Source organism: Ambystoma mexicanum, chromosome 3p (assembly GCF_040938575.1).
Source record: "Ambystoma mexicanum isolate Mex_15411 chromosome 3p, UKY_AmexF1_1, whole genome shotgun sequence".
Lineage (NCBI taxonomy): Eukaryota > Metazoa > Chordata > Amphibia > Caudata > Ambystomatidae > Ambystoma > Ambystoma mexicanum.
The window spans coordinates 349,420,015-349,446,646 of record NC_090925.1 but is presented as its reverse complement, the minus strand read 5'-3'; the positions used below and the strand labels follow the sequence as shown (position 1 = coordinate 349,446,646).

General features: G+C 44.8%; 1 protein-coding gene across 1 annotated transcript in view; it reads right to left on the bottom strand.

Annotated features, from left to right (window-relative positions):
* The window catches only part of LOC138580434 (bactericidal permeability-increasing protein-like), a 708,711-nt gene that overhangs the window by 654,101 nt on the left and 27,978 nt on the right, over positions 1-26,632 (bottom strand). The window contains exon 3 of the mRNA XM_069650974.1: positions 7,856-7,978. Coding sequence (XP_069507075.1) covers positions 7,856-7,964 — 109 coding nt within the window. The 5' untranslated portion in view covers positions 7,965-7,978. The remainder of the gene's footprint in view (positions 1-7,855; positions 7,979-26,632) is intronic.

Genomic DNA, 26,632 nt, shown 5'->3' with positions numbered 1-26,632 from the left:
ACTCGAACCAGCAAATCGTCCAAGTACGGGTAGACGTGGTGGCCCTTGTTCACGAGGAGAGGAAATTAAAGACGGGCCCATTGGTCAGTACTCAACCCCCGAGAACTTGTAATACTGGATAGCTGCACCATGTGAGGACAGGGTGCAGGATTGACATACTCCAGCACATCTCAAAAATCAGGACTCAGGAAGTTAGCAAAGGGAAGTCCGTTTAATGATACATACATCAGCATATGGATATCAGCAGCATTGCATACACCTGTCTCGCTCCGACTTCCTCAAACTTTAGTCCAACAGCCGTTTTTATAGGCTAAACTCGTCATCATTGGCATCTAATTCTATAAAAAATCATCACGCAATATAATTGGTTGGGAAAGGTAACTTAAGTATAGGTGTTATATCTGTATATGACAATTGAGCATGCGGATTGGTTAACTCTTATCTGGTGGGCATCTACGCCAATCCCAACACACGCGATGTGCGTCACTATAAGTACGACGTCCTATTGGTTACAGTGTCTATAGGACCCTAGATTACACGGTCCATTGTGATAGGGCAAGTTACACCCCTAACCATAAATCTCCACTTTAATTAGTAGCAAGCAGGCTGGACACCCAGGTGCCTAGTGTCCCAAGATTCACCCTGTCTCCCTTCCATCAATCAGTGGTTTTGGGGCGATGTGTCAATTAGTTGGCTAAGGAAGGCCTCGAAACTGTGGTCTCTTATCAGGAAAGGTTATGGCACCCCTTGGATCTGGGTGACATCAGACGGTGGTACATCTTCGCGCCTTGTTGGTCACGTGTTGGTTTACCGTGAATCTGCTTCAGTTTCCAGCTTTTCGTGTATTTCATTCTCCATGTAGCTCCAACACCTGCCCGGCCTCCTTATCTTGACCTTCACAGGGCAGGCTGGTATGCTCTGAAGTTTCGATTCTCCTTAGCTGACGCTCGCCTCCCTCTCTTGGGTTGACCCCGATTTCCCAGGCCTGAGCCGTCCTTTGTAAAGTTTTGATTCCTCTCTTTCCCCTGGCTTGGGCTTGGGTATGAAACTCGAACAGTTAGGCCTTGGCCGCCTGGGCGTACATTTGCTTTTACAAAATGGAGTCGCACGTGTACATTGTGCCTTCATGAGGTAGATATATGGTTGGTGCTTGCCGCTCTATCTTCTACTAAGCATTGCAAGCAGTATCGATTTCTTAGCATCTTGCGTTTCAAGCCAATTTACACACGTTTAACGGGTTCGATTCTTTCATCTTGGTTCCTTCGCTATGACGTTTCTTACGTTTTAACATTGTGTTGTCCTTCGTGTCTCTTGCACCTGTTTTCGTGGATACACGCGTTTGCGTGTTGCCTTTTCTCATGCGTCAGTCTGTGTTAAAATGGATTTCTGAACTCTGACCTGGAGGGGCAGAGGTTCAGAAGGCCAGCCTAGTTTCTTGGAACAGGGTAACCTCTGGACAAGCCATGACCAGTCAGGGTAGCGATGGCGGTGGTCAAGACTAAGGGCCTCATTACACGGTAGGCGGTAAGGGTTAACGGTCACCGGTAATGGTACCACTTGTGTGCAGAGGCAGGGTGAGAGTGCGGGATAGAATTGCTATTTCACAACAGCGGTAGAAAAGAAACGGGCTCCTGCGCGAGGGGCCACCGGTTGGGGTATGGACTACTCACCGGTACCCGACGGAGGCAGACCCAGACTTCTCCAGTTCAATTCACGTTGCTGGCAGGTTCAGCTGCGATGAGCAGGACGTCTCGACACCGTGTAGATTCTGCATAGCAGGATGCAGGGTCAAGGGTGTCCCGAATGCAGCGGACGTGCACAGGTTGTTACCACAGCAGGGCAACGCGGCAACCGCGTTTACTCTGGTCCGGGCGCACTCGTCTCACTTCAGACCTGGGAATGCCAAGTGTACGAAATTCGGTGTGATGGTGCCGTGGACGCAGAGCAAGCAGTAAACCAAGTTTCGAGGGATTCCCTGAAACGGCGGCGGTGACAGAGCAAAGCGTCCTGCGTAAAATAGTCAGCCGACTGGTTGGCCCAGGGACACTTCAGAAGAGGCTTACTTGCAGGGTTTGATGAAGGTGCCGGGAATAGTTGATCCCACTATTCCAATGGGTCGAAGCACCTTCGCAGACCTTCTAGGACGATCAGATGCAGAGGGTTTCGCAGGACAACAGCAGTTCTGGGTGCCAAACCTTCAGCGGGTCACCAGCAGTTCCTCGACTCAGCTTCTTGTTGCAGGATACTTGGCTCCTTATCCCTTGTTCGGTGCGAACTCAGGAGATCGACATGGTAGTGGTGTTTTCAGCCTCCTATTATCCAAAGTTCCCTTTGCGCCAAAACGGAGAGGACCCAATGGGAGATCTGCTCACAAACGCTCACACCATACGTGGACCTATCACGGACCACGGTGGTCCCTGGTATTCAGGACACTCCAGACTCTCTTGTACCCAGGATGTGTATTGGGACCAGACATCCCAGCCCACATCCTGGAGGCACACACAAGGCATGCAGAAGCCCGCGAAAGCTTAGGGGCTTCTCAAGAAAGTGCATGACCAAATAAGGACTGTCCCGGGTCAGCTCGACCTGGGGGAAGGTTAAGGGGCAAGACGGTCAGCGGACAGGACAAATAACCTCGTGGCATGGCCATTTTGGAGACAGGCCACTCATTTGTGCCAAACGCGGTAAGCACGGATAACATGGCGAAAAAGGGTTCAAAACACAAGAGAAAAGATAGCTGCCACCAGTCCCGTCCGTGACACACTTGCACAGTTCATAACAGTCCAGCGAGAGTTTCTGGGGCCTTTGGAATGACTAGAGACCCAAGAGCGCGGTAATGTAAGTTACGGTGCACTCTTGTTTCATGTTGCACAAAATCTGCAACATGAGGAAAGGACTAAGGGAAACGAAGTCTCCCAGTACTGACTGTCTTAAGGGCATGTCAGTTTCCCCATAAGAATTGAGCAAAAGCCCAGAGGAGTGCGGCGGAAGGCTGCGCTTCTCTGGCAAAGTCTAGATCAGGGTGTAAAACAACAGCAAAAAGTTTGGGGGTTGCCACATGGAGGGAAAATTACATACAATTATGAAATCTTTCCTAACAGTCTGTCTAGGCCCTCTTCTCATCATCGTTTACCTTCCATCAGGGCTCTTTGTGTCTCCTCATGGACAGTCTGTAAATACTCATCGTTTGGTATCAGCGGCTGGTATGGTTGTCTGATCGGGTACCGTGCTGCCCAGGGCTGTCTGCTTATTGGCATTTCAACAGGTACTGATCTTCTAATGTACACAGGGCAGAGGCCCAATGCGGCTCTCTGTTGGTTCAGTTGCTCCTCATACGTCACATACCTTGGCGAGTATTTTACTGGCAACTCGCACTGGGGGGCAGGGGTGCAGGCCATATCTGGGGCCTCCTCTACACCCTGTTTCCGGAGGATGGCTGCTAAAGGCACCTGGCACTTCGTGATTGTTCTGGGTGCTGATTTCAGGCCGAAAGGCAGTGTCTGAAACTGATAATGGCTTTCGTCGACTACGAATCTGAGGTACTTTCGGTGCCTTGGATCTATTGGAACATGGAAGTATGCATCCTTGAGATCTAAGGCTGCGAGGTATTCCTGGGGCTCAGTGGCTTTTATGACCTTCTGGAGGGTTACCATTTTAAAATGTTGCTTTTTGATGTTCTTGTTTAGTCTTCGTAGATCCAGAATAGGGCGCCACTTCCTGTCTGTTTTTTTGACGATGAAGTACCTGGAGTTTACTCCCTTTCCCCTTGCTGAGTGAGGAACTCTTCCAATGGCTCGTTTTCTTAGCCTTTGATGTATCTCGTGCTGTAAAACCTGATGGTGCGGATGAGATACCTTTATGGGAGGAATCAGTAAAAGTGCGCGCTTGAACACTAACAAGTCGTCGTACAGGATTGCATCCAGCACCCACCTGTCATTCGTTATTGTTTGCCACTCATTGAGGTAGAATGCCACATTGCCCCCCACCTGTCTGCCCCTGAGGCAGTCATTGGTGTGACTTATTTTGCCTACCTCACTGGGAGGTGGCAGATCTGCGCTTGTGTTGTCTTTGATAGTATTCTCTGTTGCGCTAGGAGAATTGGTAATTACGCTTGTAGTCCTGAGAATAATGTTCGGGTCTACCATAGTTCTAGAGGCTAGAGAATCTTGCATTACCTGAGGCACCTCGAAAGGAGCGAAAGGACCGCCTGCCCTGAAGGGCTGTAAGAGACCTAGCCATGTCCAAGTCAGCATTCACGGCTTTAAAAGCCTCATCAATGTTGTCCCCAAACAGATTTTCCCCTTTACATGGAATATAGATGTGATGTACTTCTTGATGAAAATCGGTGCAACGTAGCCATGCATAGCGTCTAAGGACTACCCCATTTCCTATCTGCTTGAACCCTATTTCTGCAAGGTTTACAGCGATATTGATTCTGTGATTCGAGGCTTCCTCCCCTTCGCACACCAGCATCATGGCCTCTTTCCTCTGCTGTTCTGGCAAGTATTCCAATAAAGGGGCCAGACAGTGCCACATCTCCCGATCATATTGAGCAACTATTGCCAAGGCATTCGCTGCTTTAAACGTTGTTGCCCCAATGGTGAGAACCTTTTTTCCAAAGGCATCCATTTTCCGGTTTTCATTGTTGGGCGGAGTGGCACACTTATGTTGCGTTCGAACCTTGCGGCTTGCTGCTGCTGAAACAACTGACTCTGGAGCAGGTTGCGCGGTGAGGCATTTCGGTGTAATGTCTGGAGCATCAAACTTCTTCTCCCGCCTACCTTTAACCTCCGGCTCTGTAAAAGGATGCTTCAGAGTACAGAGGCCCTCCTTCCAAACGTGATCCAGAATGGGTATGGGAAAGACTACCTTCCTGCTTTTACCCAGGCCTTTAAAGGGGCCGTGGCCTGCCGGGACTGGGCCCTGGCAGGCTCTGAAATTTCGTTTTGAGGCGGGGCCCTGCCAGGGCCCACTAATCTCCCGTGGCAGCCCCAGCCTCTACACGAAAAGGCTTTTTTTCTACAGTCTGAAACTCTCGCTCGTGTGCGAGAGCTTCAGGCTTCAGACAAAAATGCCTTTCAGCCATAATGGTGGCGCCGCACCTACGAGGCATCCCTTTAAGCAAGTGATGCCTGTGGGCCGGCACCACCATTAGGAAGAAAACGTGAGGCCGCTGGACGCAGAGGCCGTGTTTTCTAAATACTGAAGCGCCCAAGGATTCGCGGGAGTTTCAGTCTTTAGGAAAAAGGCCTCTGCTTCCAGCGGCCACACCCTTTCAGCCTTAATGGTGACGCTGCCCCTCCCCAGCTGGAGAGGGGCAGCGCCACCATTAAGGCTTAATAGCCGAGGTGCTGTTCCCTGCCAGTAAAGCCTACAGAAAATAAAAGCAGAGATCAGCACCCTCTCCCCAATTGGGAGAGGGTGCTGATCTCTACAAAAGGCTGCCTGGCATGGGTGCCAGTAGCCCATTGAGCCGGGGGTCGTCGGGGGCATGGCTTAACGGGCCAGCGGGACCCCCGCCACTAGGCCACGCCCCCTTGATGAGCCCCAGCTCATTTTGTAGTGCCACTTAAGACACTGATTTTACCCATTTGGTCGAAGAGGAAACAATCTTTCTTTTCCTCATCAGGAATCAGACCAAACTCCTGGGATGCCTTAGACATCATGGAATGAAACGCCCCAATGTCATCTGGGTTACCCTGCGCATCTTCATCAGGATCTGTGTCCCACGTGTCGGTTCTCCGTGTAGACAAGGAGGTGGTGGAACTTGTATCCGTGGGACCGGTGTCCTTGTCTGTGTCAATCAATTCCCCCTCTTCTTGCTCTCTCCTACATGGACTGAATGGAGGTAGAGGTCTAGGAGGTGTTTGAATCCTAGGGAGTAAGCCCTGGTTTCTACAGGGATTTGTTGGATCCCTTTGATGTTATGGGGTAACTTGATGTTCTCCGTAAGGCTGAATTGTCTGAGCTTGAGGAAGCGGAAGCCCGGCATCAAGCTGTCCCAAAAGAGACTGCAGTGTTGTAAGGACCTGCAGGGAAAGCAGGGATTGTGGGTTTATAAGGGGGTATTGTGTATGCATACCGCCTATTCCAGCAGGTGTTGATGGCAGAATAGGTGTCTGAAACCTTAGAGGTGTGTCTTCCTCTCTAAATGGTCCTTGGATAGGAGGATCGGAAGTTCCTTCTTTAGGATCGGACTCAAAGACACCTGGATATTCCTCTGGTGGAGGCTCAAAATCTGATGTAATCTCGTGCTGCAAAATGGCTTCTGGCATGACAGCTGGGTACTCTATAGGAGACGTTCCTAGGAGAGCCTGGTCGTGCTGCATCGTGCCCCCAGTTGGGGTTTTCAAATACCCTTAGGGGACATTATATTGCCTTCTTTCGATAATTCTGAAATCTCTGCCGTATGGGTGGTTGAAGGGCGTGTAGGCTTTTCTGCTGACAACTTCTTTTTGGTCGTCAACGAGGTGGTTGTCGATGAGGAGATAGTCGTCGAAGCGCGAGAGACGAGCCAAAGACCCTCACGAAGATGCAGTAGTCGTTGTCGATGCTATCGTTGATGGAGCTGTCGTCAGAGTAGACGTCGACAACGATTTGCCCATTGACATGTGTCTCAATGATGACTCATGACAGGAGGAGAATCTTCGAGATTCCGACAACGAGTAGTGTGTTTTGCCACTCATCGAGGTAGACTTTTTCAATTACAACACTGAGGAGGATTTCGTGGTCGATTTGGCTCTGTGCTTGTCCATTGACGGGGGAGATCTCCTGGACGGGTCTGCGGATTTTGACGATGGGTGCAAGCCTTTCTCTCTCGGTTTGTCCGATGGTGCTTTTGTCAACAGGCCCTTGGAAGAGTGTTTGGACCCGCAATGATACCCTTCACCACTGGCTGGTGGTTTCTTTACACAGGAAGAGTGTTTGGATTTATCGTGCCCCATGGATGATTTTGCTTCACCTGTCTTTTGTTTTTTCACCACCAGCTCCTCCGATCTGGACCTCTGTCTTGACGGTGACCTCTTGTCAGAGGGAGTGGTTGCTCTCCCACTCCGTGATGGCAAACCTCAGATGGTGAATAGGCTCCTTCATTGAGCCAGCAGATTAGGCGTTGGTTCCTGTCCTTAAGGGTTTTTTGTAAGAAACCATGGCAGATGTCACAGCCGTCAGCTGAATGGTATGGATAGAGGCAGTAAAGACATTCCGTGTGCCTGTCCCCCTCATACACATTTTGTAGGCCGCAAGTGATGCACTGTCTAAATAAGGACTTCCTAGATCCTGAAGCTTCCATGGTTGGAAATGGAACTGTGTGCATGTCAACATTGGTTGCAACGGATGGTGAATTTGAAGAAAAGTTAATTTTTCTAAGAAATGTAATTTACTCTCAGGAGAGAAACACAAGGAATCCCAACAGCTTAGAAGACAGTTGAAATCTGAGGACAAGCTGCTGGGGCGAAGCTATACACTCGACGTCCCATTGGTGGGTATCTAAAGCACCCACAAGGAAGTTGATGGGACAATAAAGGTGTGAGGATTCCCAGCCTGACGACGGTGAATATGTACAGCATGTGAATCCATGAAATATCCAATGCTGGAGAATTATATAACAATCAATCGCTCACACTCTCGCTCCCAGTCAGTGAGGCTGATTAAGAGGGTTACTCTAGAAATTGGGCTTATTAAAACAATATGGAGGTAAACAAAAGACAATGAAGAGAGAGAAACAATAAGGAAATTACTTTGACCAAATCTTTCCCCCTTGACTTGTGCAGTGCTGAAATACTGTGGCACACTCTGCTACAAATGTACTAATGTGCATTCCGGTTAGTTCTGAATGGTCCATTTTGTTACTTACATTTGGTAACTCCCTGCTGAGACATTTGGACTGTCACATTAGCAATGCTTGCTTCACTGCCAAGGACAGCGCACAGGAAGGCCACAACGCACTGCATGCTCGGACACATCTCACAACGGATACCTGTGGGTAATACAAAATTATTAAGACGCTGAAAAACATCACTCATAGTAATACATAAACCGAGCTAAATTCCATCCTAAAATGTATCATGTTCCCTTTTAACCTTCCCATTCTTTGTTCTGGCAACAAAGCTAGATTAGTATTATGCGGTGGGTTTCTACTGCCTGCAGGATCCAGTTCAGGGGACATGCTAAATCAGTTTCTAAGCTGATTGCAACATATATGCATCTCTGATTAGTGATGATTCATTAAGGGTCAACCTTTTCCTCTGCTTTGCATTTCTGAATGTCACTCTGCATGTATTGGGTTCAACTTCCTTACCTATTCCCTTCCAGCTACCTCCCACTGGGGTGGCACCATGTTAGACGACCTTGTATATGGGAGTACAATGGACTTTAGGTCATCTGCAGTCACCGCCACAATATGGGGGATTTCTAGAGACAGCACGAGAGGCCTTCCATTCCTGTGGAATGCCACACTTGGGAAAGTGTCCCAATGTGCAATCTTCACTCTTGTGTCCACCAGTAGGGGAGCATGGCGTTTCCCTTTCGAGTATTGGATCTTGTGGAGCATGAATGTAGTCAACCAAACACTTTGGGATTCAATGTAATAATTCTCTTTCAATCCTGAACCACTTTGGGATAGAGGAAGCCAGGATGGTCAATAATTGCAAACACATTTCCCAGAAAGCCTTAAATTCTGCTTCATCTCTACCCTTGCAGTTGAAAGATGGGTGGAGAAAGGATAAGCATCAGTGACTGTGAGGTGCTATCTCAGATGACACCTGGGTCATACAGATATTAGTGAGCTTTATACGCCTGCTGCTGCTTCAGTCCAGTGGTCACTGATGCAGTGCTCCTGTTGCAACTAACCTTCTTGTTCTTTTTTTGCATTTCCTGATTCATACCAACTTCTGACTTCCTTAATTTACAAATTGTTATGCTCTTAATTCTTCACACTATTTAGCACCCACGTGTTTCCTTCACCAGGCCTGTGTGTGGGGCATCCTTTTTCCAGAACAAGCGCAAGGGCAGTTTGGCTCTGTAACCTACGTTTCTGTCCTAGCACTGGTTTGGATCAAACCAATGCTCTCTTTGCAGAGTATTCCCTGTTTTTGTTTCCATTATCCCTTCCTTCTCTTGATGTGGGGCTGGGGGATATGGCCTGCCTTTGATTTGTCCTGTTCCTGATCCCCTGTGCTGAGTTCTCCTCGTGTCTCACCAGGAGAGGCAACGCCCATCTTCTCTGAGATATGAAACTCATAGCACCAGTTCTGACCTAAATAAGCATAAATGAAAGGCTACATTACATAATATCTACTTTATATTCCAAGGATGTGGCTTACCCTCCTGAACTGGAACATAACATAGTCATTGTACTAAGAAGTCTAATGGCAGTACATCATTCAAGAAAAGCACAGATAATGTTGGGAAAAGAAGGATAAAACCTCAGAAAGCATGTCTAATCAGGGCACATCCCGACATTTAGTGTAGTTCCAAGCTACCCCTGCTCTTACACAAAACGATGTCCAGCTATTCAGTAGAGGATCAAAGATTTTGATTAGGAGTCACAGCTGGAACATAAAACAGCTGTGCCCATTTTGAGAAATGCCCGAAGCGCAACTGGAAACCTAAAACCCCTGTACAAGGTTATCCCCCAGTTTATTTTCAAAAGGTGTATTTGCTCCAGAGCATGCAACCCACTTCTGGATGGGAAAAGTAATGGGATACTGAGCCCAAGCTCGCAAGACAACTGACTTCCTTCCTTCCCTGCAGATAGGAAGTAACTGGATGGCTCCTGCTGTGTCCAGCAGCCTTTCACGTTGAGGCGGGAGGAACCGTTACAGTTCTTCATGAGTGTGACACGTATCACTTCATCTTGACACCTAATTCTGACAATTCATCGAGATCAAGGAACCATTACAGTTCTTCATGAGTCTGACACGTATCACTTCATCTTGACACCTAATTCTGACAATTCATCGAGATCAATAAACATATTTTCCTTTAAATGCCCTTATCCTTCCTTACTCTGGAGCCTGGTGGAACCTTCAAAGATGAGAATCCACAGGGCTTATCCCATGTTGCAAACTGCACTGCTACTGCAGGCTTGCCCCTCGATATGGCTGCCATCTCTGATCTAAATGTTTCAACAGAACTTTGACTTTGGCCAGACTCCAAAAACCTTGAGCAGACTCTTTCATTTATGGGTTCTGAGCCCGCAGTGAAAAAAGATCCTTGCTGAGAGCTGAAACCTGCTGGAACAGAAAGTCTTTTTTGCCTGAGCAAAGCTTCAGATTTAAGCCTATGTTAGACACATTCCTTTCTCAGAACCCTGAGTGAGCAGAAGACGCACTAGACACACATGTGCTTCAGATTCTTGGAGGTGAGGGTACACATTAACCTGACCTAGCACACACCAAGGTCTTTAATCCACAGACACACTCTGAACAAGTTCGTTAAAGGACGGAGTTTAAGGTATACTTACACCCTGTCCTTGATCTTACTGTTGTGACTGAAGTAAATGGCGTAATTGAGGAGGAAGCTTATACCAACTCTGTGCTGACTCTCACTCTTACAGCATGATGAATAAGGGTCAGCAAATTAACAAACCTCTTGCTCCTGAGATCTCGAACCACATTTAAATGGACACAAACCCTCAATGTCATACCCATACCTCTTGGTTGTCTTTGCCACGGGAGCTGCCATTTTAACATGACCTGCTAAATGGCAAATGTGCGCAATGAGCTGGGGCGGCCCATTGAAAGCCATGATGTGGGCCTGCAACATGAACACTCAGCTCATGTCTTTCTGTGGGCCTTGCTGGAGGCGGGACTCAGAGGGTGTGGGTGGCGTGTAAATCTTCTTCCTTCTGTTCTCCCTGTTTCTGTTGGGCCCAAAAAGAAGAGTGGAGCTCAGGGAGCTGCCAGGGAATCATTCTTTAGGGCCAGTTAAGTGTTAAAATGCCTTAGTGTGTGTGAGGGTGAGAGTGTTGTGTGAATGTGTGGCTGAGCATGTGGGTGTGTGTATGAGCAGGTGTGTATTCATGGACGGGCGTTGTACGGTTTCAGCAACAGGTTTGCCTTCCAAGCACATATGTGCTGCACCTGCACAGGGGCGGCGGGGTGGTCTTACGTGGCACTCCTCGTGCATCCATGCTTTCATGTTAAATTTAGCCACTCCCAGAAGTGACAAGTGACCATCATTACCCGTGCAAATTGTACCATACGTTGTATTTTTGTTTAGCAAATTTTTCACTAAACGTGAACTAGAAAATGCACAATGTTAACAAATTTATTTTTTCTCGTGTGGAGAATCCCGCCTCCGTCCCCCAATACTCCCAAATTGTTTGTAATCCCTCATTTTTCTCGGTCTCCCATGCTCATTGATGGTAAATATTTAATTACACTCCAGAAATTCAGCAGCGACAACTGCAGGCCTGCCCACTGTTTTTTTAAAGAAAATGCGGCAGAGGTGGCCTTGCCTTGTCTGAAGACGCTGTGGCTGAGCAGTGATCTTTGCAGAGTGGACAGACCTGGCTGATTAAAGCGTTCCATTGCCCGTGCATGGAATGTGTCGCCCTTCTTACAGTCTCTGCTGACAAAGGCTTTCTGTTCATTACTGGCGGGTGGGAGCACCCGGCTGCACTTGGAATCTCAGCGGGTGCAAGTGAAGACTCCCTCTGGATGTGTTAGGGGGGAGTACTGGCTTCCCTGTTGCACAGAGTGAAGGTAAGCAGCATCAGCACTTGCAGTGGAACACAGGACTATAGAGGGCTGTTTAACAGTCATCTGTGATTTGTGTCTCGTAATTTGCTGATCCGGTAACTACGGTACCGGCAAGCTTACCAGTACCGTAGTTACTTGAACGGCAAATTTGTCATGAGGCTTAAAGACCCAGTGCCTGGGCCATGGCGGGCCAAGAGTTTTGGAAAGGCTACACCATGATGGAGTTGGTGAAGAAAAAGAGGACAGTAAAGTTCTTGGCAAGTTTGTGAAATGTTTGAATAAACGGGATGATCATAACTGTCTAAAAGTGGGTACCATTTTGGAATACTGTACATGTTTTATGAGAGAAGAGCAAGACGGGGAAAGGGTTGAGTATTTTATAATTGTTCAGAGAGGTGTCGCTAATACTTGTAAACTCAGTAGCACTATGTATGAGTGGCTAAGCCATCAGTTTATGATCCAGCCTGCTCATGAAAAAGTGAAAGCTGAAATCTGGTTGAAGGCGGATCCTAATTTGTTCAGGTAATGCCAAAGCCAAGGAAAAAGTTGAGTGTTTGGTTGGATGAATGTGAGACAGCATTTTAGAATATTATGAGGGATATTGCAGAAGCTCCTGTCCTGGCTAGATTTAAAGTGGTTCTAGTGAGTTTGGTTTTGGAGCTGTGCTTTCACAAATGCAGGATGGACAGGAGAGGACAGATGACCTTGCATCACAGAGTGGTGCCAATTCTAGGCTCTTAGCCATAGAGAAAGGGATACATACGAGGCCAAGGCACATATAAATATATATTACAGGGCTTGCGGTATGAGCCCTGTAGTCATGGTTAAGTTGCTCAAACGACAGGAAGAACAGTTTTTGGGCAGCTTATAACTTTGGCACCGTTTGACAAATTTGAACGGAACTTTGCAAAAGAAGTATATGGCCACTTCTGAATCTTTTTGCAGACATTTGTGTGTTTTTTCTTCAAGGGGGGGGGGGACAAGTTATAGGGGTAGGCCCAAAATGTTTGAAATCCAGATACATATGAATAGAATATTCATTTGCTCACGCCGACAGCCCAAACCACTGGACAGATTTGCATCAAACCTGCACGATAAGCAGTGGTCTGGAACAAAAAGTGTTTTTTTTTGCAAATTTGGTGTCAAACCCCACAGTAGATTTTAAGAAATTAGCTAAATGTAAGTTTAAAAAAAAGTTAAAGAATGTGTGATAACTGCATCCACGCCTTTCATTCCATCTGGTCCGTAGACTCACTACCTGATTCGGTGTGCGCAGACATCTCTGGACCAATCAGAGAGCTGTATAATGTTTGCAGACATCGTACGCACCAGCTGATTGGTCAATGTGAGGTGCATCAAAACATATGAAACGTATGCCATGTTGTTGGAATAAGCAAACTGCACCAGTAGTCCGCGGACATCGCAGTCAAAACATCAAAAACAAAATCTTACCCTTATCAAAAAAATGAAGCAATTTCTGGGGAGAGGAGGGATGATGAGGATGGGATGGGATAGGGCCATAAAAAGCCAGAAATCTGGTGCTTTTCTATCTGCGATATCCGCAAACATCTCAGAAGTTCGGGGACATTGCTGTGATGTTTGCAAATTTGACAAAGGTTCGAAGACATCCATCCATATTTCTGCATTACAGAGTCGGTGAAGAGCAGTTTTTTGAATGTCTTATAACTTTTGCACCATTCAATGGAACTGCATGAAATATTGCAATATAATTAAATTATAGATCAACCTTTGAATGTTTTTAAAGTTTGGTGCCGTTTCGCCAAGAAGGATCAACATTAGAGGGGAGTCCCAAAATGATTGAACTGCTTATAACATTAGTGCTGTTTGACGAATCTGCACAAATGTTTTTATACCCGACTTTGAATGTTTTCGCAATGTTTGGTGGGATTTTGGCAAGAGGGGGCAAAATTAGATGGGGGGCCTCAACATTTTTAGATTTCCTATATCTTTGGTGGCGTTGACTAATCTGCGCAAATAGAATATAGACCCAACTTGGAATGTTTGTGCAAAGTTTGAATGGATTCTGTCAAGAGGGGCTAAGTGTTAGGGAGAATTCTCCAGAATGGCTAATTTCCCTTACCTACTGAGTCCCTCAGCAGCTTTGCTGGATTTCTAGGATTTATTTTTTTCACCTGGTAAGAGTCTGAGCCTTTTTTCCCACTCTTACATGTGGTTTGCTGTGTGTGTTTAATATGTTTGTGTTCATAGACTGTGAAGCCTCACCTACTCCATAGGCATCATCGTTTTACTGTGTGTTACACAGCACCTTTAGTGCAGTGACACAGGGTTGTCTTTTTTAGACTTCCCACTTTAAACTCCATTTTCTGGGACTGACTACTGTCTCCCAGAACATGTAAGGTTGCCATTGACTTTATTAGTCTTTTTAAATTCACAGACCCAGTACAAACTATCTCACATAGAGTTCTGAAAAGGGTAAATAGTTATCCCTTTTCGTCTGTCTCTCATGGAACATTATTTTGTTCCCCTTTCTTTAGGATTTGGCTAGTGGCAGTGGTATCTACCCTATTTTTCCTACCATGGTCTATTTAAATAGCCTTGATACTGTCTTAGGCTAAGTTAGTAGCCTCGAACTTAAATCCGCTGGACCCCATTTACTTTTATTTGGTTCCGGCTGGGTTTATTCGCCATTTCTTTTTGTAAAGGTCTTTCTCGTGTTTTACACTGCGCGCCAAACCAGGTTTGGTTCCTATGTTCGCCGTCCTTTGGCAGGCTTCTGCACAGAAGCCCTCCTTAGGCGCCTGAATGTCATGGATGTGAGGGAGGGGTTTGAGACTCCCTGCACAGGGTCTCCTTGGAGACCCATGTCGCACTCTGTATGATTGGCTGTGATGACTATCCGCCAGGGACAGCCACCCTGCTGTGTGATTGACAGCCAGGCTGTATGAATGGGGGAAAACTGCATAAAAAGCAGATCTCTGGGACTGACAAGGCAGAGTTGCTACTGGATCGAGAGAACCGAAGAGAAGCTGACAGAAGAGGACTTCTACCACGACTGAACCTCCCGGTGAAGCTCTGCTGCGGGTCTGAATCTCCAAACTTCGATGACAGGGAAGATATGCAAGGAATCTTCTCCCCTTGAGCTGGTGGGACCAACCAGTTCGCCAAACTGCAAGCCAGGCCTCCCTCCTCTGGTCCAATTTGCTGTGCTCAGCTACAGTGAACCAGATAGCCAAGAGGACAGGACCCTGCTTGGGTTTTAAGGAGCGCACCTTATATTCGTTGATTTGCTCTGCTGCTGGTTTCTTCCCTGGGTAGTGCAGGACCCTCCAGTCTTCCTACTTCATGTCAGTCCGACAGTCGCTTCAGGAACCGTGAGCCTGCAGGACCTACCAGGAACGTCTGCCTCAACTACAGCCTTCTTCTTCATTTAAGGTACTGTTCAAAACTGGTTGTTTGTTTCGTCCGACCGCGGTGAAAGTGTTTGAAATCCTTCGCCAATCCGAGGGCTTGTCCTTCTCTATTCTTTAAAGTAACTTTTCTTCCGACCAACTTCGTTCCGAACTCTTGGCAAAGATTTAACCACAAACTACTCTGAACTGTGTGATCCTCTGCAAAGACTTTGGTCCAGCCCTCTTGATTTGATTTCCTCACCGTAGTTGTCTTTTCTAGATTGCCCTGCTTACTTACTTGTTGGTGCTGCTCAACCTTTGCCTAACCTAACATTTTGAGCTTAACTTGTCCAGAATCTATTGGATGGTGTGTAGTGTATTAAGAGTATGATTTTTCTACTGCTCTACTTTAGTGAATTGTTTTACAACTGATGTGTAAATAAGTGTATATTCTTTTACTCAAAAACCTTGAGTCAGTGTTTGTTTGAACCATAGTAATTGCTGTCCTTTGTGTAACTATTGATACTGCTCACTTTACTCTTCAGATAAGTCTGGCTGCTCAGCCATCGCTACCACTTTTACTGTGTAGTACAGGCTTGTACCAAGGGCGAATGTGTACTGTCACTTGTAGTCTTAATTGTGTGTGGTGTTCCCAAAGGGCACTGCATATGATTCTGCCCAACACTGGTGTACAGCAGTGAGGATCAAGTGTAGTGGTTACACTTAGAGTGCTGCTATTACCTTGGATCAAATAACCACAAGGCTAAACATCACTAAAAAGCAATATTAATCATGTCTGATATGGAAAGCTACAGTGAGGAGACCCTCTTTAGTTAGACTATGGATTATCTGAAAAATCTGTGTAGAGATAGGAATCTCTCTGTTAAAGGCAAAAAGTCAGAATTGATTGAAAGGTTGTTAGAGAAACAAAGTTTGGAGGGTGGGTCTGAAATACCTAACCCCTCAGCAAATGTGGAAAATGATGAGGGTAATAATGTGTCTGTTATTGATGAGTTTGATGAGGCAGATGTGTCTCACAATGTAGGCCTCACTGCTCCTCTGCCTGCTCAGCAACCTCAACCTTTGTCCACTGGGACCCCTACAGGTCCTACACTCAGTCCTGAATTCATTGCTCTACAAAAGATGAGACTTGAATTAGAATTTTTCAAAAAAGGTAGCAGGCGCTCCTCTCCAGAAAGAACATGGCATGATAACCTGTTCTGAGATGAGAGTTTGCAGCACACGCTTTTTGCTCACTGTACCTTTCACAGATGGGAAATATCCATTTGCATACCAGTCTTTGTCCCGCCCACATGGGCAGTCCAGCACCGAAATGCTATGGAAATTCCTCTCTGAACAAGAGTACCAACAGCAACCCCATACACGTGTTTCAGCCTTGTTGGGCCTCATCAGTGAGGTGAAGCTGTGCCCCTCTGAGCACAGTGACCAGGAAGTCCACGTCTGGTTGCCCCCAGGTAACTCAGGGTGACCAACCCCAAGTTCTTTATAAATACTTCAAAAAAGGTAGCAGGCGCTCCTCTCCAGAAAGAACATGGCATGATAACCTGTTCTGAGATGAGAGTTTGCAGCACACGCTTTTTGCTCACTGTACCTTTCACAGATGGGAAATATCCATTTGCATATCAGTCTTTGTCCCGCCCACATGGGCAGTCCAGCACCAAAATGCTATGGCAATTCCTCTATGAACAAGAGTACCAACAGCAACCCCATTCAGCCTTGTTGCGCCTCATCAGTGAGGTGAAGCTGTGCCCCTCTGAGCACAGTGAGCAGGGAGTCCACGTCTGGTTGCCCCCATTGCTCATTCCCCCATTATGGTAAGCTAAGCAACCATAACTCGCACCATCTACGCGCATTGCTAAAACTAACTCCTAGGACATCAAAGATGACATCACAAACATCATTGATGCCATCACTCATGATATCACATGTCTGCCTCACTTATTTTTGTGCATTGAAAAATGTAGCCCTGGTGGTTTTATTCACTGACAATCACAATATGAAAATTGAAAAGGTGCTGTATATCTAAACGTTACCCTTGTCGTGTCTTCTTAAAGTACTTTTCTTAGGGTCTGGTCTCAGCTCATGATGCACATGCATGGGGCAATATCAGGCCTCAAACACACAATTAATTTGTCTACAGGAAGACAAACTTTCTCATGATGCTGTTTCTTTCTTCCTTAATTCAGTTTCCCTGTATGTGCCTCTCATTTATATGCATTGGGTCTTCATATGTATTGTTTTTACTAGCACAGTGTGTATTAAGTCATGATTTGTTAGCTAGTTATCACATGTTTAACATTACACAATCATCCCTGACATCTTGCTCCCAACATAATACAAAGCACCCATTGTAGGTGGGGACTTTGCATCAACATTCTTTTCACATGTAATGTCATCAGTGGTGTCATCAATGATGTTTGTGATGTCATCAATGATGTTTGTGATGCCATCTTTGATGTCCTGGGAGTTAGAACATCACGCCTGTCCCTAACTGACCGTCTCACTTGTGTCGCACTCTGAAATTGTTTGAGAAGCCGAACACTGTCCGTAGGACACTTGCGCGCATGCGCATGTTTGGTACTCTGCATTTGCTATCCAGCAGACTCCCATTTCTGGCGCGGATGTGTTCAGGACGTCATCATGTGACCGCACCCACGCTGAGCGTGTGGTCTAATTTGCGCAGTTTGTGTGCTTCCGCAACAGTCCAAAAGAAATTGTAGACACAAGGCAAAGTATTGTAGAGTGTAAAAATATTATTTCACATATCCCAGACAATAGCTGACCTGAGGATTTGATGTGTACCATTTTTGTACACCTTTGCAGTGATGAAGACGGTCACGAGGCACACCCCTCCACCCCTACAAATGGCCACACCCCCCGAGCGTATCTTCATTCTCTTTCTAGCTATAGCAGATTGAGGTGTACTGCCTTTACTGCTGTAGTGACCAAAAGGAAACTAATCGGTATGGCTACCATGGCTGCTGTTGGTTCATTAGCCTCCGCACCACCCCCAAACCCGCCACCCCCACCACCTCACCAAGAGCCTGCAGAGAGATATATGGGTGAGGATGTAGAGAGCGAGGAAGAAGAAGAGGAACAGAATGAAGTACAGGAACGCAGCAGTAGGAGCACTCGCCAGGAGTCGTGGGTGTGGCGGTTGTTTTCCATTTATGGGAACGTACCAAAAGCATGTGCGAACCTGGTGAAGTGTAACCAGTGGGAGGTGGTGCTGAGTCGCGGGAGAGTTGGTTCGTACAGCTTTGGTACGACAACCATGAAGCGACACCTCACTTTGTTCCACACTGCAGACATTCGCAAGGTGGTGCCATGTGAAGAGCGTAGTCGCTTGAGTTCCTCCACAGCATCCTCCGTGTCCAATCCTCCCACCACAAGAGACACTCCTGTGGGGGAGCGCCCCCTCCAGCTGCCTCACAAGCCATTTACAATGCTGTTGACCCTTACCTTTCAAAGGTGACAATAGTGTGTAATTATTGTGATGCAGTACTCTGCAGGGGGGAGAGTTTTCGAAGTGCTTTTGAGGCTACGGTCGCAGAACACCAGAAGATCTGCTCCTTACCTAAATAAAGCTCACCCTATATCTTTCTCTGTTCACTTGCCCTTTCTTATCCCCGTGGCTGGTGTCCCTTCCTTACCCTCCTTTGGCCTCTTCTCCTAGTGTGTTGTGTGCTGTGAAGCAATAAACGTGAAAACAACAAAAATTACTGCAAAGGCTTTTTTCAGAGCCACCTTTCTCAGTTTAAAGATAGAACTATAAAGTGACGGTCGTAGACCCACACGGAGTGGTGGAAAAGTTTGCGGACAGTCGTAGGGGAAAAAAGGGAGGGTGCAAGTGGAGCAAACACAATGAAGTGGACGCTAGGAGTAAGTGGTGACTCTGAAAAGAGCCTTCCGGTGGTGTGTTGTGTGGGTCAAAAACTGTGGATTGGAGAAAACGGATTGTCATATAGGTTAGTGTGAATGTAAAAGAGGTCGCAATGCATTTTGTACATTGCGAAGAAAAATCTGATTGCCAGCATATGTGAGGTGGACTCCATCTCTGCGGGAAATGAAAGAGCTGCGAAACAAAATGTTTTCATTGTGGAAGGAGGAAATGCCAACATCTCTTAAAAAGACAAAAACAGTCTTATTCACATTGCATCTTGCTTTCTCCATTTGTGGACCAAAATCAGAAGAACGCAGCCATATTTGTCTTTGTGCAATACGGGAAAAAAGTATGTGACAATTTGGAAACATGTCCATGAGCTGCGCAAGTCCTTCCTTCATTACAAATTGCAAAGAAATTCCAGAGACATGGCCCAAACTGTTTCCTCCGCAGTGAATGATAAGTATATCTGGAGGATGCTCTGTCAGTAAAGTAACACAGAGAGGTACCAAGTCCAGCCACCTCATGCCACACCTTCACATGAGGAAATCCGAGATCTGCAGATAAACTGCAGCTTTCTGCAGGCACCTTCAACCAATGTATCCATGAGTCTCCCAAAATCCAGATAATCTGTTTTCGAGCATGGAAAGCCATGGTTGTGTGGTGTCCTGTCAGGGAGAAGACGGTCTTACTAAAGTGCGCCGTTCAGAACACACCTACTGAACTTTATGGACCAATCCCTAGCTCTGCTCATTCTCATTTGCATGCGTCTCCACCCCTGAATATCTGTTGGTGATATGCGCTGGCTGCGAAGTACCGCCATGTTCGCGGACATGTATAGGATCAGAGCGTGACGACGGTACATTAAAGTGTCATTCCCCTTTAAGATGGGTTCTGAAAAGAGCCGTTTTCTTTTATTTTTGGCCAGATACCGTACAGACATCTGTCATTTTATTTATTTTTTTGTATTTTTTGTCCTTGCTTTACTCCTACAACCATTACAGAACCTTCTCTAAAGCAAGCCTTACGTTCCAAAAGAACATCGCATTTCCCAAAGAAGATAGCGCAACACTATCTGCTTTGAAATAATTGCTTGAAGCAATGTTATCGTGGCTGCAGAAAAACATACCAGCTTGTAACATGAATGCATGTATGCCGTGATTGATGATACACCTCCCCATACTTTGGTCTGGACAGAAAACATAATTTTTGTCCCATTTTATTCTAGACAGCAAAGCAGGCAAAATTACTTTCGTTGTTGGGAAGATGGTCATGAGCACCTCAACCAACTGTGCCAAATCGGCCAACAAAGTACGTGAACCCACGTATCCCAAATGGGAAGCACAGTAGTGCAAAATTACCACATGAGGATTGGTCATTGTGCACATGTCTCCAATCACCAAAACCCTGACCCTCTGCACCTCTGCCATCTTCACTGTATGCACCGTCTTTCCACACCAAAGAGTAATGTGAACATCTGATTGGCTGATGCCTACAGTCCACTTTCTATGCAGGATTTGCTGTAGAAACCCATATGTGACACGCCCTACCTGCAGACAAGCGTTGCTTACGTGCGGCACGTAACTCTTACCCAGTCCTTCCACCCTTTCCACAGCGGTAGCAAGTCGAGTCCCTCATTGGACACAACTAAGCAGTCACACAACCATCCATCAATCACATTGAACATCGCTAATTCTAACTCTGTCATCAACAGTGCGCTCTTCATAATTACTGTCGATGATTGTGAATGGAAGTCGCATATCATTGCAAAGCACCTACTTCATAATCTACTGTGCAAGTATTGCAAATTTCTACGTACAGCTCCATGTATGCGCACATGCATGAGTATAGAATACAGGTATGTATATTGTAATCAGAGAACATGTGCAACCCTTATGATTTAATTTAGACAAATTCATGGCGCTAAATGTGCATAGGCAATACATACCAACGTTCCCCCTTTTAAGTGCAAGATGTCTGATTTATCATTGACAAACTGCACAATTGCTTACTGTCTTCCGCATAACCTATACATACGTTGCAAGCATTCCTATTTAGGGCGGAACTCAATTTTGTATGTTAAAATGTCAGAGTTTTGTACTGTGTACGGGCTACAGTAATGCTACTTGCAATGTAATCGTATGAGAAAAGCAAGCGCTCCCGATTGCTGTGGTGACATCTCCCTCTGAGGGTCTCCCGATTTTTCAGCATCGTGCTTTTAATTTGCAAGTAGAAAATGTTTCCCCATCTACTACTGTGCCCTATCGCTTACAAACCTCTCTCCTATACATAGTACACTGTGTAAAAAACAAGGCATTTCCATAAACTTAAAATTGTTAGCAATTTTGAAGGACTTTCAAGTACCATATTGCAAATGCCATGGAAAGACTGCACAGAGTGAAGTGAAATGCACACATGCACTAGGTTGAAATATGAAAGTAGAATGCTGTGACAAAAGAAGCACAATTAATGTGTGCAGTATCATCACTGCTGAAAACACACTAAGTAATTGATTTTGTTTTTTTGCACCGCAGTGAAGACTACTCTCCTGAGAATCAACAGCATCTACACTGCAGACGACATATCCGAAGAAACCTGGTTATTTTGCGGAAAAAAAGTAAGTACAGTACTACCTTTATATTGTAACTACTCCTCAAAGAGGCTGTTTAGTTTATTTGTTTATTTTGGGCGCCAAAGCAAACATTGATTTCTAAACCATTCTACCTACAAATATCCATTTATTGAACAAAGAATAACAGGCAGAATGGCTCACAAATCCCTTGTGTTTGGAACTCAAATAACATACGTAATCCTTAGAAGGTTAGATTTAGAAAAGAAGTTGCTGTTGCATGTTTATAGCATTTTGTTCATTAATAATGGTTTTCGTCACAAGTAGGCCACTTTGTACTCTCATCTGAAGCACATTGTAGTAGTATAGAAACAATAAAGTAGCCTTACCAAATCATTGCAAGAGTCCAATGCACATTGACACACCATGACAAAGACCTTCCCCATCAGACTCATGCACACATGCACACAGCACACAGACATTGGACAACAGAACAAAGTATAACTTTTTTTTTCAACTGACACCAAAGAATGCCTACCAAAAAGCAACTCCGTAGAAAGGAACACAAAAGTAGAGCAAATAAAAATAAAAGTGCCCAATGTAAGCATCCACCTGTTGTAGAGTTTGTAGAGAATGTTGGAACAAACCAGCTAATGCAGTTGGTTAGCAAAACAAAGGAAGTCTCAACTACCAAAACTTTACCTCCTCCATCAAAATGTGTCACAAAACATAAAAATGTCCAAAAAACGACTACCAGTACAGCTAACAATGCTCCTAATAATCCTGATAGTGTAGCAAGAACGCATAGTAAAAAAAGTATTTTATCAAAAATGTTTCGTCACAGAGTCCTTCAGAATCTACTAAGAAGAGGACCAAAATCATCCACACCCCTTAAAACCTACCGTAGAAAGTTAATCCTACAAGGTCTCGTGGACAGGGCAATCCTTCTCAAAAGGAAGTTGTTTATATTAGTGTTACATAGGATGAAAGCACTAACAAAACTAAGTACTAAACTGCAAAAGAAACTGAGCAATAAACAGAATGTGAACAAAAATAATTTCTTACATGTTTGTGGTGGTGAATGGAGTCACACAACAACCACAGAACCATATTTTAATGAAGAAACATACAAACAAAATCAAACAAACACAATTTCCATCCATAGCAGTGGACGAGGGTATGAGAAAAGCAATACTACCATCATGGAACAAGAAACACTGCTTACAAATGTATTTCCTGAAAACTCAGAATTACCTCTCGATTCGCAGAACCACACCGTGTAGTATACAAATGGCCGTGCACATCAATGTGTACCATTCCAAACAAAGCGTTCAAATCTTTACGTCAGTTCCTCAATTAATATGTAAAAGGTAAAGAGAAAAATAAAATGAAAGTGCTGCAAAATATGGATATTTGTCCAGTGCGGAAATACACAGGACTAAAAGGACATTCATTAGCCTGCATTTCTGGGCCTATTTGCAAAAGCACCTTCCATGATATCAAAAGGATATCAATACATCATTCCAATGTAAGAAATCTAGTGTATAAAATATACTATGCAAAAAGTTCAGCTTCAGAATTAGGCAACTTAAATACCACTCTTCTGCATGGTACACCCAAATACTTACAAGAACAAATTGACCGTATTCAGAGAAAGTATTTTGGAAGTGAGAGCCACTTACAAAATGCAATAGTTTAAGCACATAATAGCAACAATTCTGCACATAGCAACCTTCTATTACACACATACAGAAAAGAAATAGTAAAATTTAAAAGGTCATCGGCTGAAGTACCAAAAAACCATGTGTGTGTATGTTGCCGCAGACCGTTTTACAGAAGGAACACAAAACATGTGGACATAGCATACAAAATAGAAGGCAATGAAGATTCTAAATGGTTTGAATTAGCTCTCTACCTTTTAGCAGAAAACAAATATGAACTAACTGAATGCATAATATGTTGCAGTTACTGTACTACAAAATTAGACAACCACACTCCTTTGGGTGCTATTACAAATAATTTGGAATTGTTTCCATTACCAAAAATCCTGCAGCAGCTCAATTTGTATGAGAGCATAATAATTCAAACAGTTCACCCATTTCAAGCAATTATACGCCTTCATTCAAAAACAGCAAAATTACCTTCCTCTGAATTGGTGAAAGGCATTCGTGGCAAAGTAGTTTATTTGCCATTAGATCTAACGGAAAATGTACACACTCTATGAGTGGAACGTTCAATAGAGCATTCTTTAATAGTCTTGTTAAATGGAGAACCAACAAAGGACAAAAAAATTTGGCAACAATTATTGGACTTACACAAAGTTAGACATGCATTGGAATATCTAAAAGACAATAATGAGTACTACAAGGAAATAAATATTGATGAAAGCTTAAGGGAAACAACTGAAATAATACAAGAGCCATCAGAAACTGGACAATTCGAACTTCTGGATCCTGCTACAGTATCCACTCTTTTGGACCATTACACAATTCATCCATTGCATTCCAATGAAAGCATAGATGATGCACTAGAAACTTACCAAATGCGACAAACTAAAGGGTCACCAATGAGTATATGGGAAAAAAGAATAGAAGCGCGTGCTTTTCCACTGCTATTTCCTACTGGCAAAGGTGGAAGATACGATGATAGACCCACTCAGATTGGGGCATCAGAATACCGTTCATTACGAATGTATTCGCAAGATCCCAGATTTAGACAAAATGTGTAATACATATTCCACCTACTCTATAAAAGTGAATTAGCAACACTGTGTTACGGAGTTGCACACATTCTTAAATCTGGTACCCACTTTCAAAATATGTCAGCTATGCAGTTAATACAAAAGGTACAGGAAAAAGATGAGGTTTTACAATCATGTATAACAAATTTGTTTGCAAACATGCGTGGTACAAAGGAATACTGGTTCCGACGGCACGGAGACGTGCGTTGTATGATCAGAAACCTAGGACCACCGACTTGGTTTGTTACGCTAAGTTGTGCCGAATATGCATGGGAAGATTTACATGAGTTCCTACACATAGCAAACAGCAACACAAACAACATAGATATGTTAACACCTGGGGAACTTTGCTCTATAGATCCAGTTAATGTGTCAAGATATTTCCATCTTCATTTCATTGCCATGCTACACTTTATTTGCAATAAAACAGTTCCTCCCCTTGGAGAAGTGCAGCACTTCTTTTCTAGAAAAGAATATCAAGCGAAAGGAGCACCACATATTCACATGCTGTTATGGATCAAAGGTGAACCGAAATTTGGTCACGACAGTGACATCACTGTTTTGCAATTTAACCAAAAATATGTCACTTGTGAAATCCCTTCTCAACAGACACATAGTGAACTGCATGGGCTGATTTTACATTTTCAAAGACACAAATGTGGCAAATATTGTTGCTGCAAATACAAAAACAAAGGTAAATACTACACCAAATGCCGCTTTGGTTTCCCTAGACCAGTTACAGAAACAGGTGAAGTAAACAACTTCATGTCTTCAGTTCGACATAGTGTTAAAGGTAAATCACCTAAGAACACGTATTACATAAAAAGAAGGGTAGAATCAAAATATATCAATGATTACAATGCAATCGTTGCCCTATTATGGAATGCAAACATAGATGTGCAGTACATTTCAGACAATTCAACTGCTGTTGCACAATATGTTACAGCCTACTTAACAAAAGCAGAAAAAACAGAGCTTCAAGACTTCTGGGATGACCTATCATCAGACAAAACATTATCACAGAAATTGTACAGCCTAGGCATAAAAATGATCTCTCATAGAGAATGTGGAACCTATGAAGCAGCAGATCGTTTAAGCGGCACTGCTTTGTATGGAAAATCAGACAACATAGTACGGCTCAGTATTGGTCCTGCAAAATATAGAAAAAGAGTGCTAAAATCATATGAGGACATAGAAACAATTGCCAGAAATGATCCCAACAGCCAAGACATTCTGAAAAACTATTTACTGAACACATACTATCCAAACAGGAGTAGCACTCTGGAAAGCATGTGTCTATACCACATAGCTCAAAACTTGGCATACAAAAATAATGTAAAACCCGATGAAAGTAAACGTAGATACAGAGTGACCGATTGTGAAGGGAGCTTAGTGAAACTAACCAAACGAAGCTTAATTAATCATGTAAAATTGTCATTAAAAAGTCCTCAACATCCCTTTCCCACTAGAAATGGATGGTGGCAGTGGTTTTAAACAAACTACCATGATTTTTCCCAACCGCGAATCTGGTCAGCCCTGTTTTCCAATATGGCACCCAAGACCTATCTGTAAAAACAGACTCTGTTCAACTTTTTTTGCCATTTCTTTTTGGAAAGGTCCTTCTTGTGTTTGTCTCTGCGTGCCAAACCAGGTTTGGTCCCTTTGTTTGTTGGCCTTTGGCGGGCTTCAGTGCTGAAGCCCTCCTCTGGCGCCTGAGTGTCTGGGGTGGACAGGATGTGAGGGAGGTGCCCAAAACTCCCTGTGCTTAGTCTCCTTGGAGACTGGAATGCACTCTGGCGTGATTGGCCACCTGGCTGTCCGGCAAGGACAGCCACCCTGCTGTGTGAGTGACAGCCAGGCTGGAATGAATGGGGGAAAACTGTTTAAAAGCAGGTCTCTGGGACTTGGAAAGCAGAGTTGACCACTGGAACGAAAGAACCGAAGACAAGCTGAAGGAAGATGACTGCTGCAACTTCTGGTCCACCGGTGAAGCCCTGCTGCAGGTCCGAATTGCCTGAAACTCCATCGACAGAGAAGCCCTTCAAGGTTAACTTCTTCCCTTGAGTTTGGTGGGAACAACCAACTCGTAAGCCGCCTGGACACCGTCCCCATACTGGTCGAATTTTCTCCAGAGTGCTGTTTAAAACCGGAAAGCCAGTGGGAAGGATACCAGTTTGTGGTCTTTAAGGCACTCATACCTTAAACTGATGTTTTGCCAAGCTTGTGGCCTCTTCCCTGGGCAGTACAGGAACCTCCCGACGTTCTCCTTCTTGTCCCCACGACTGAAGCTCAGGAACAGCGAGATCTGCAGGAACTGCCAGGAACAACTGCCTCAGCTTTTCT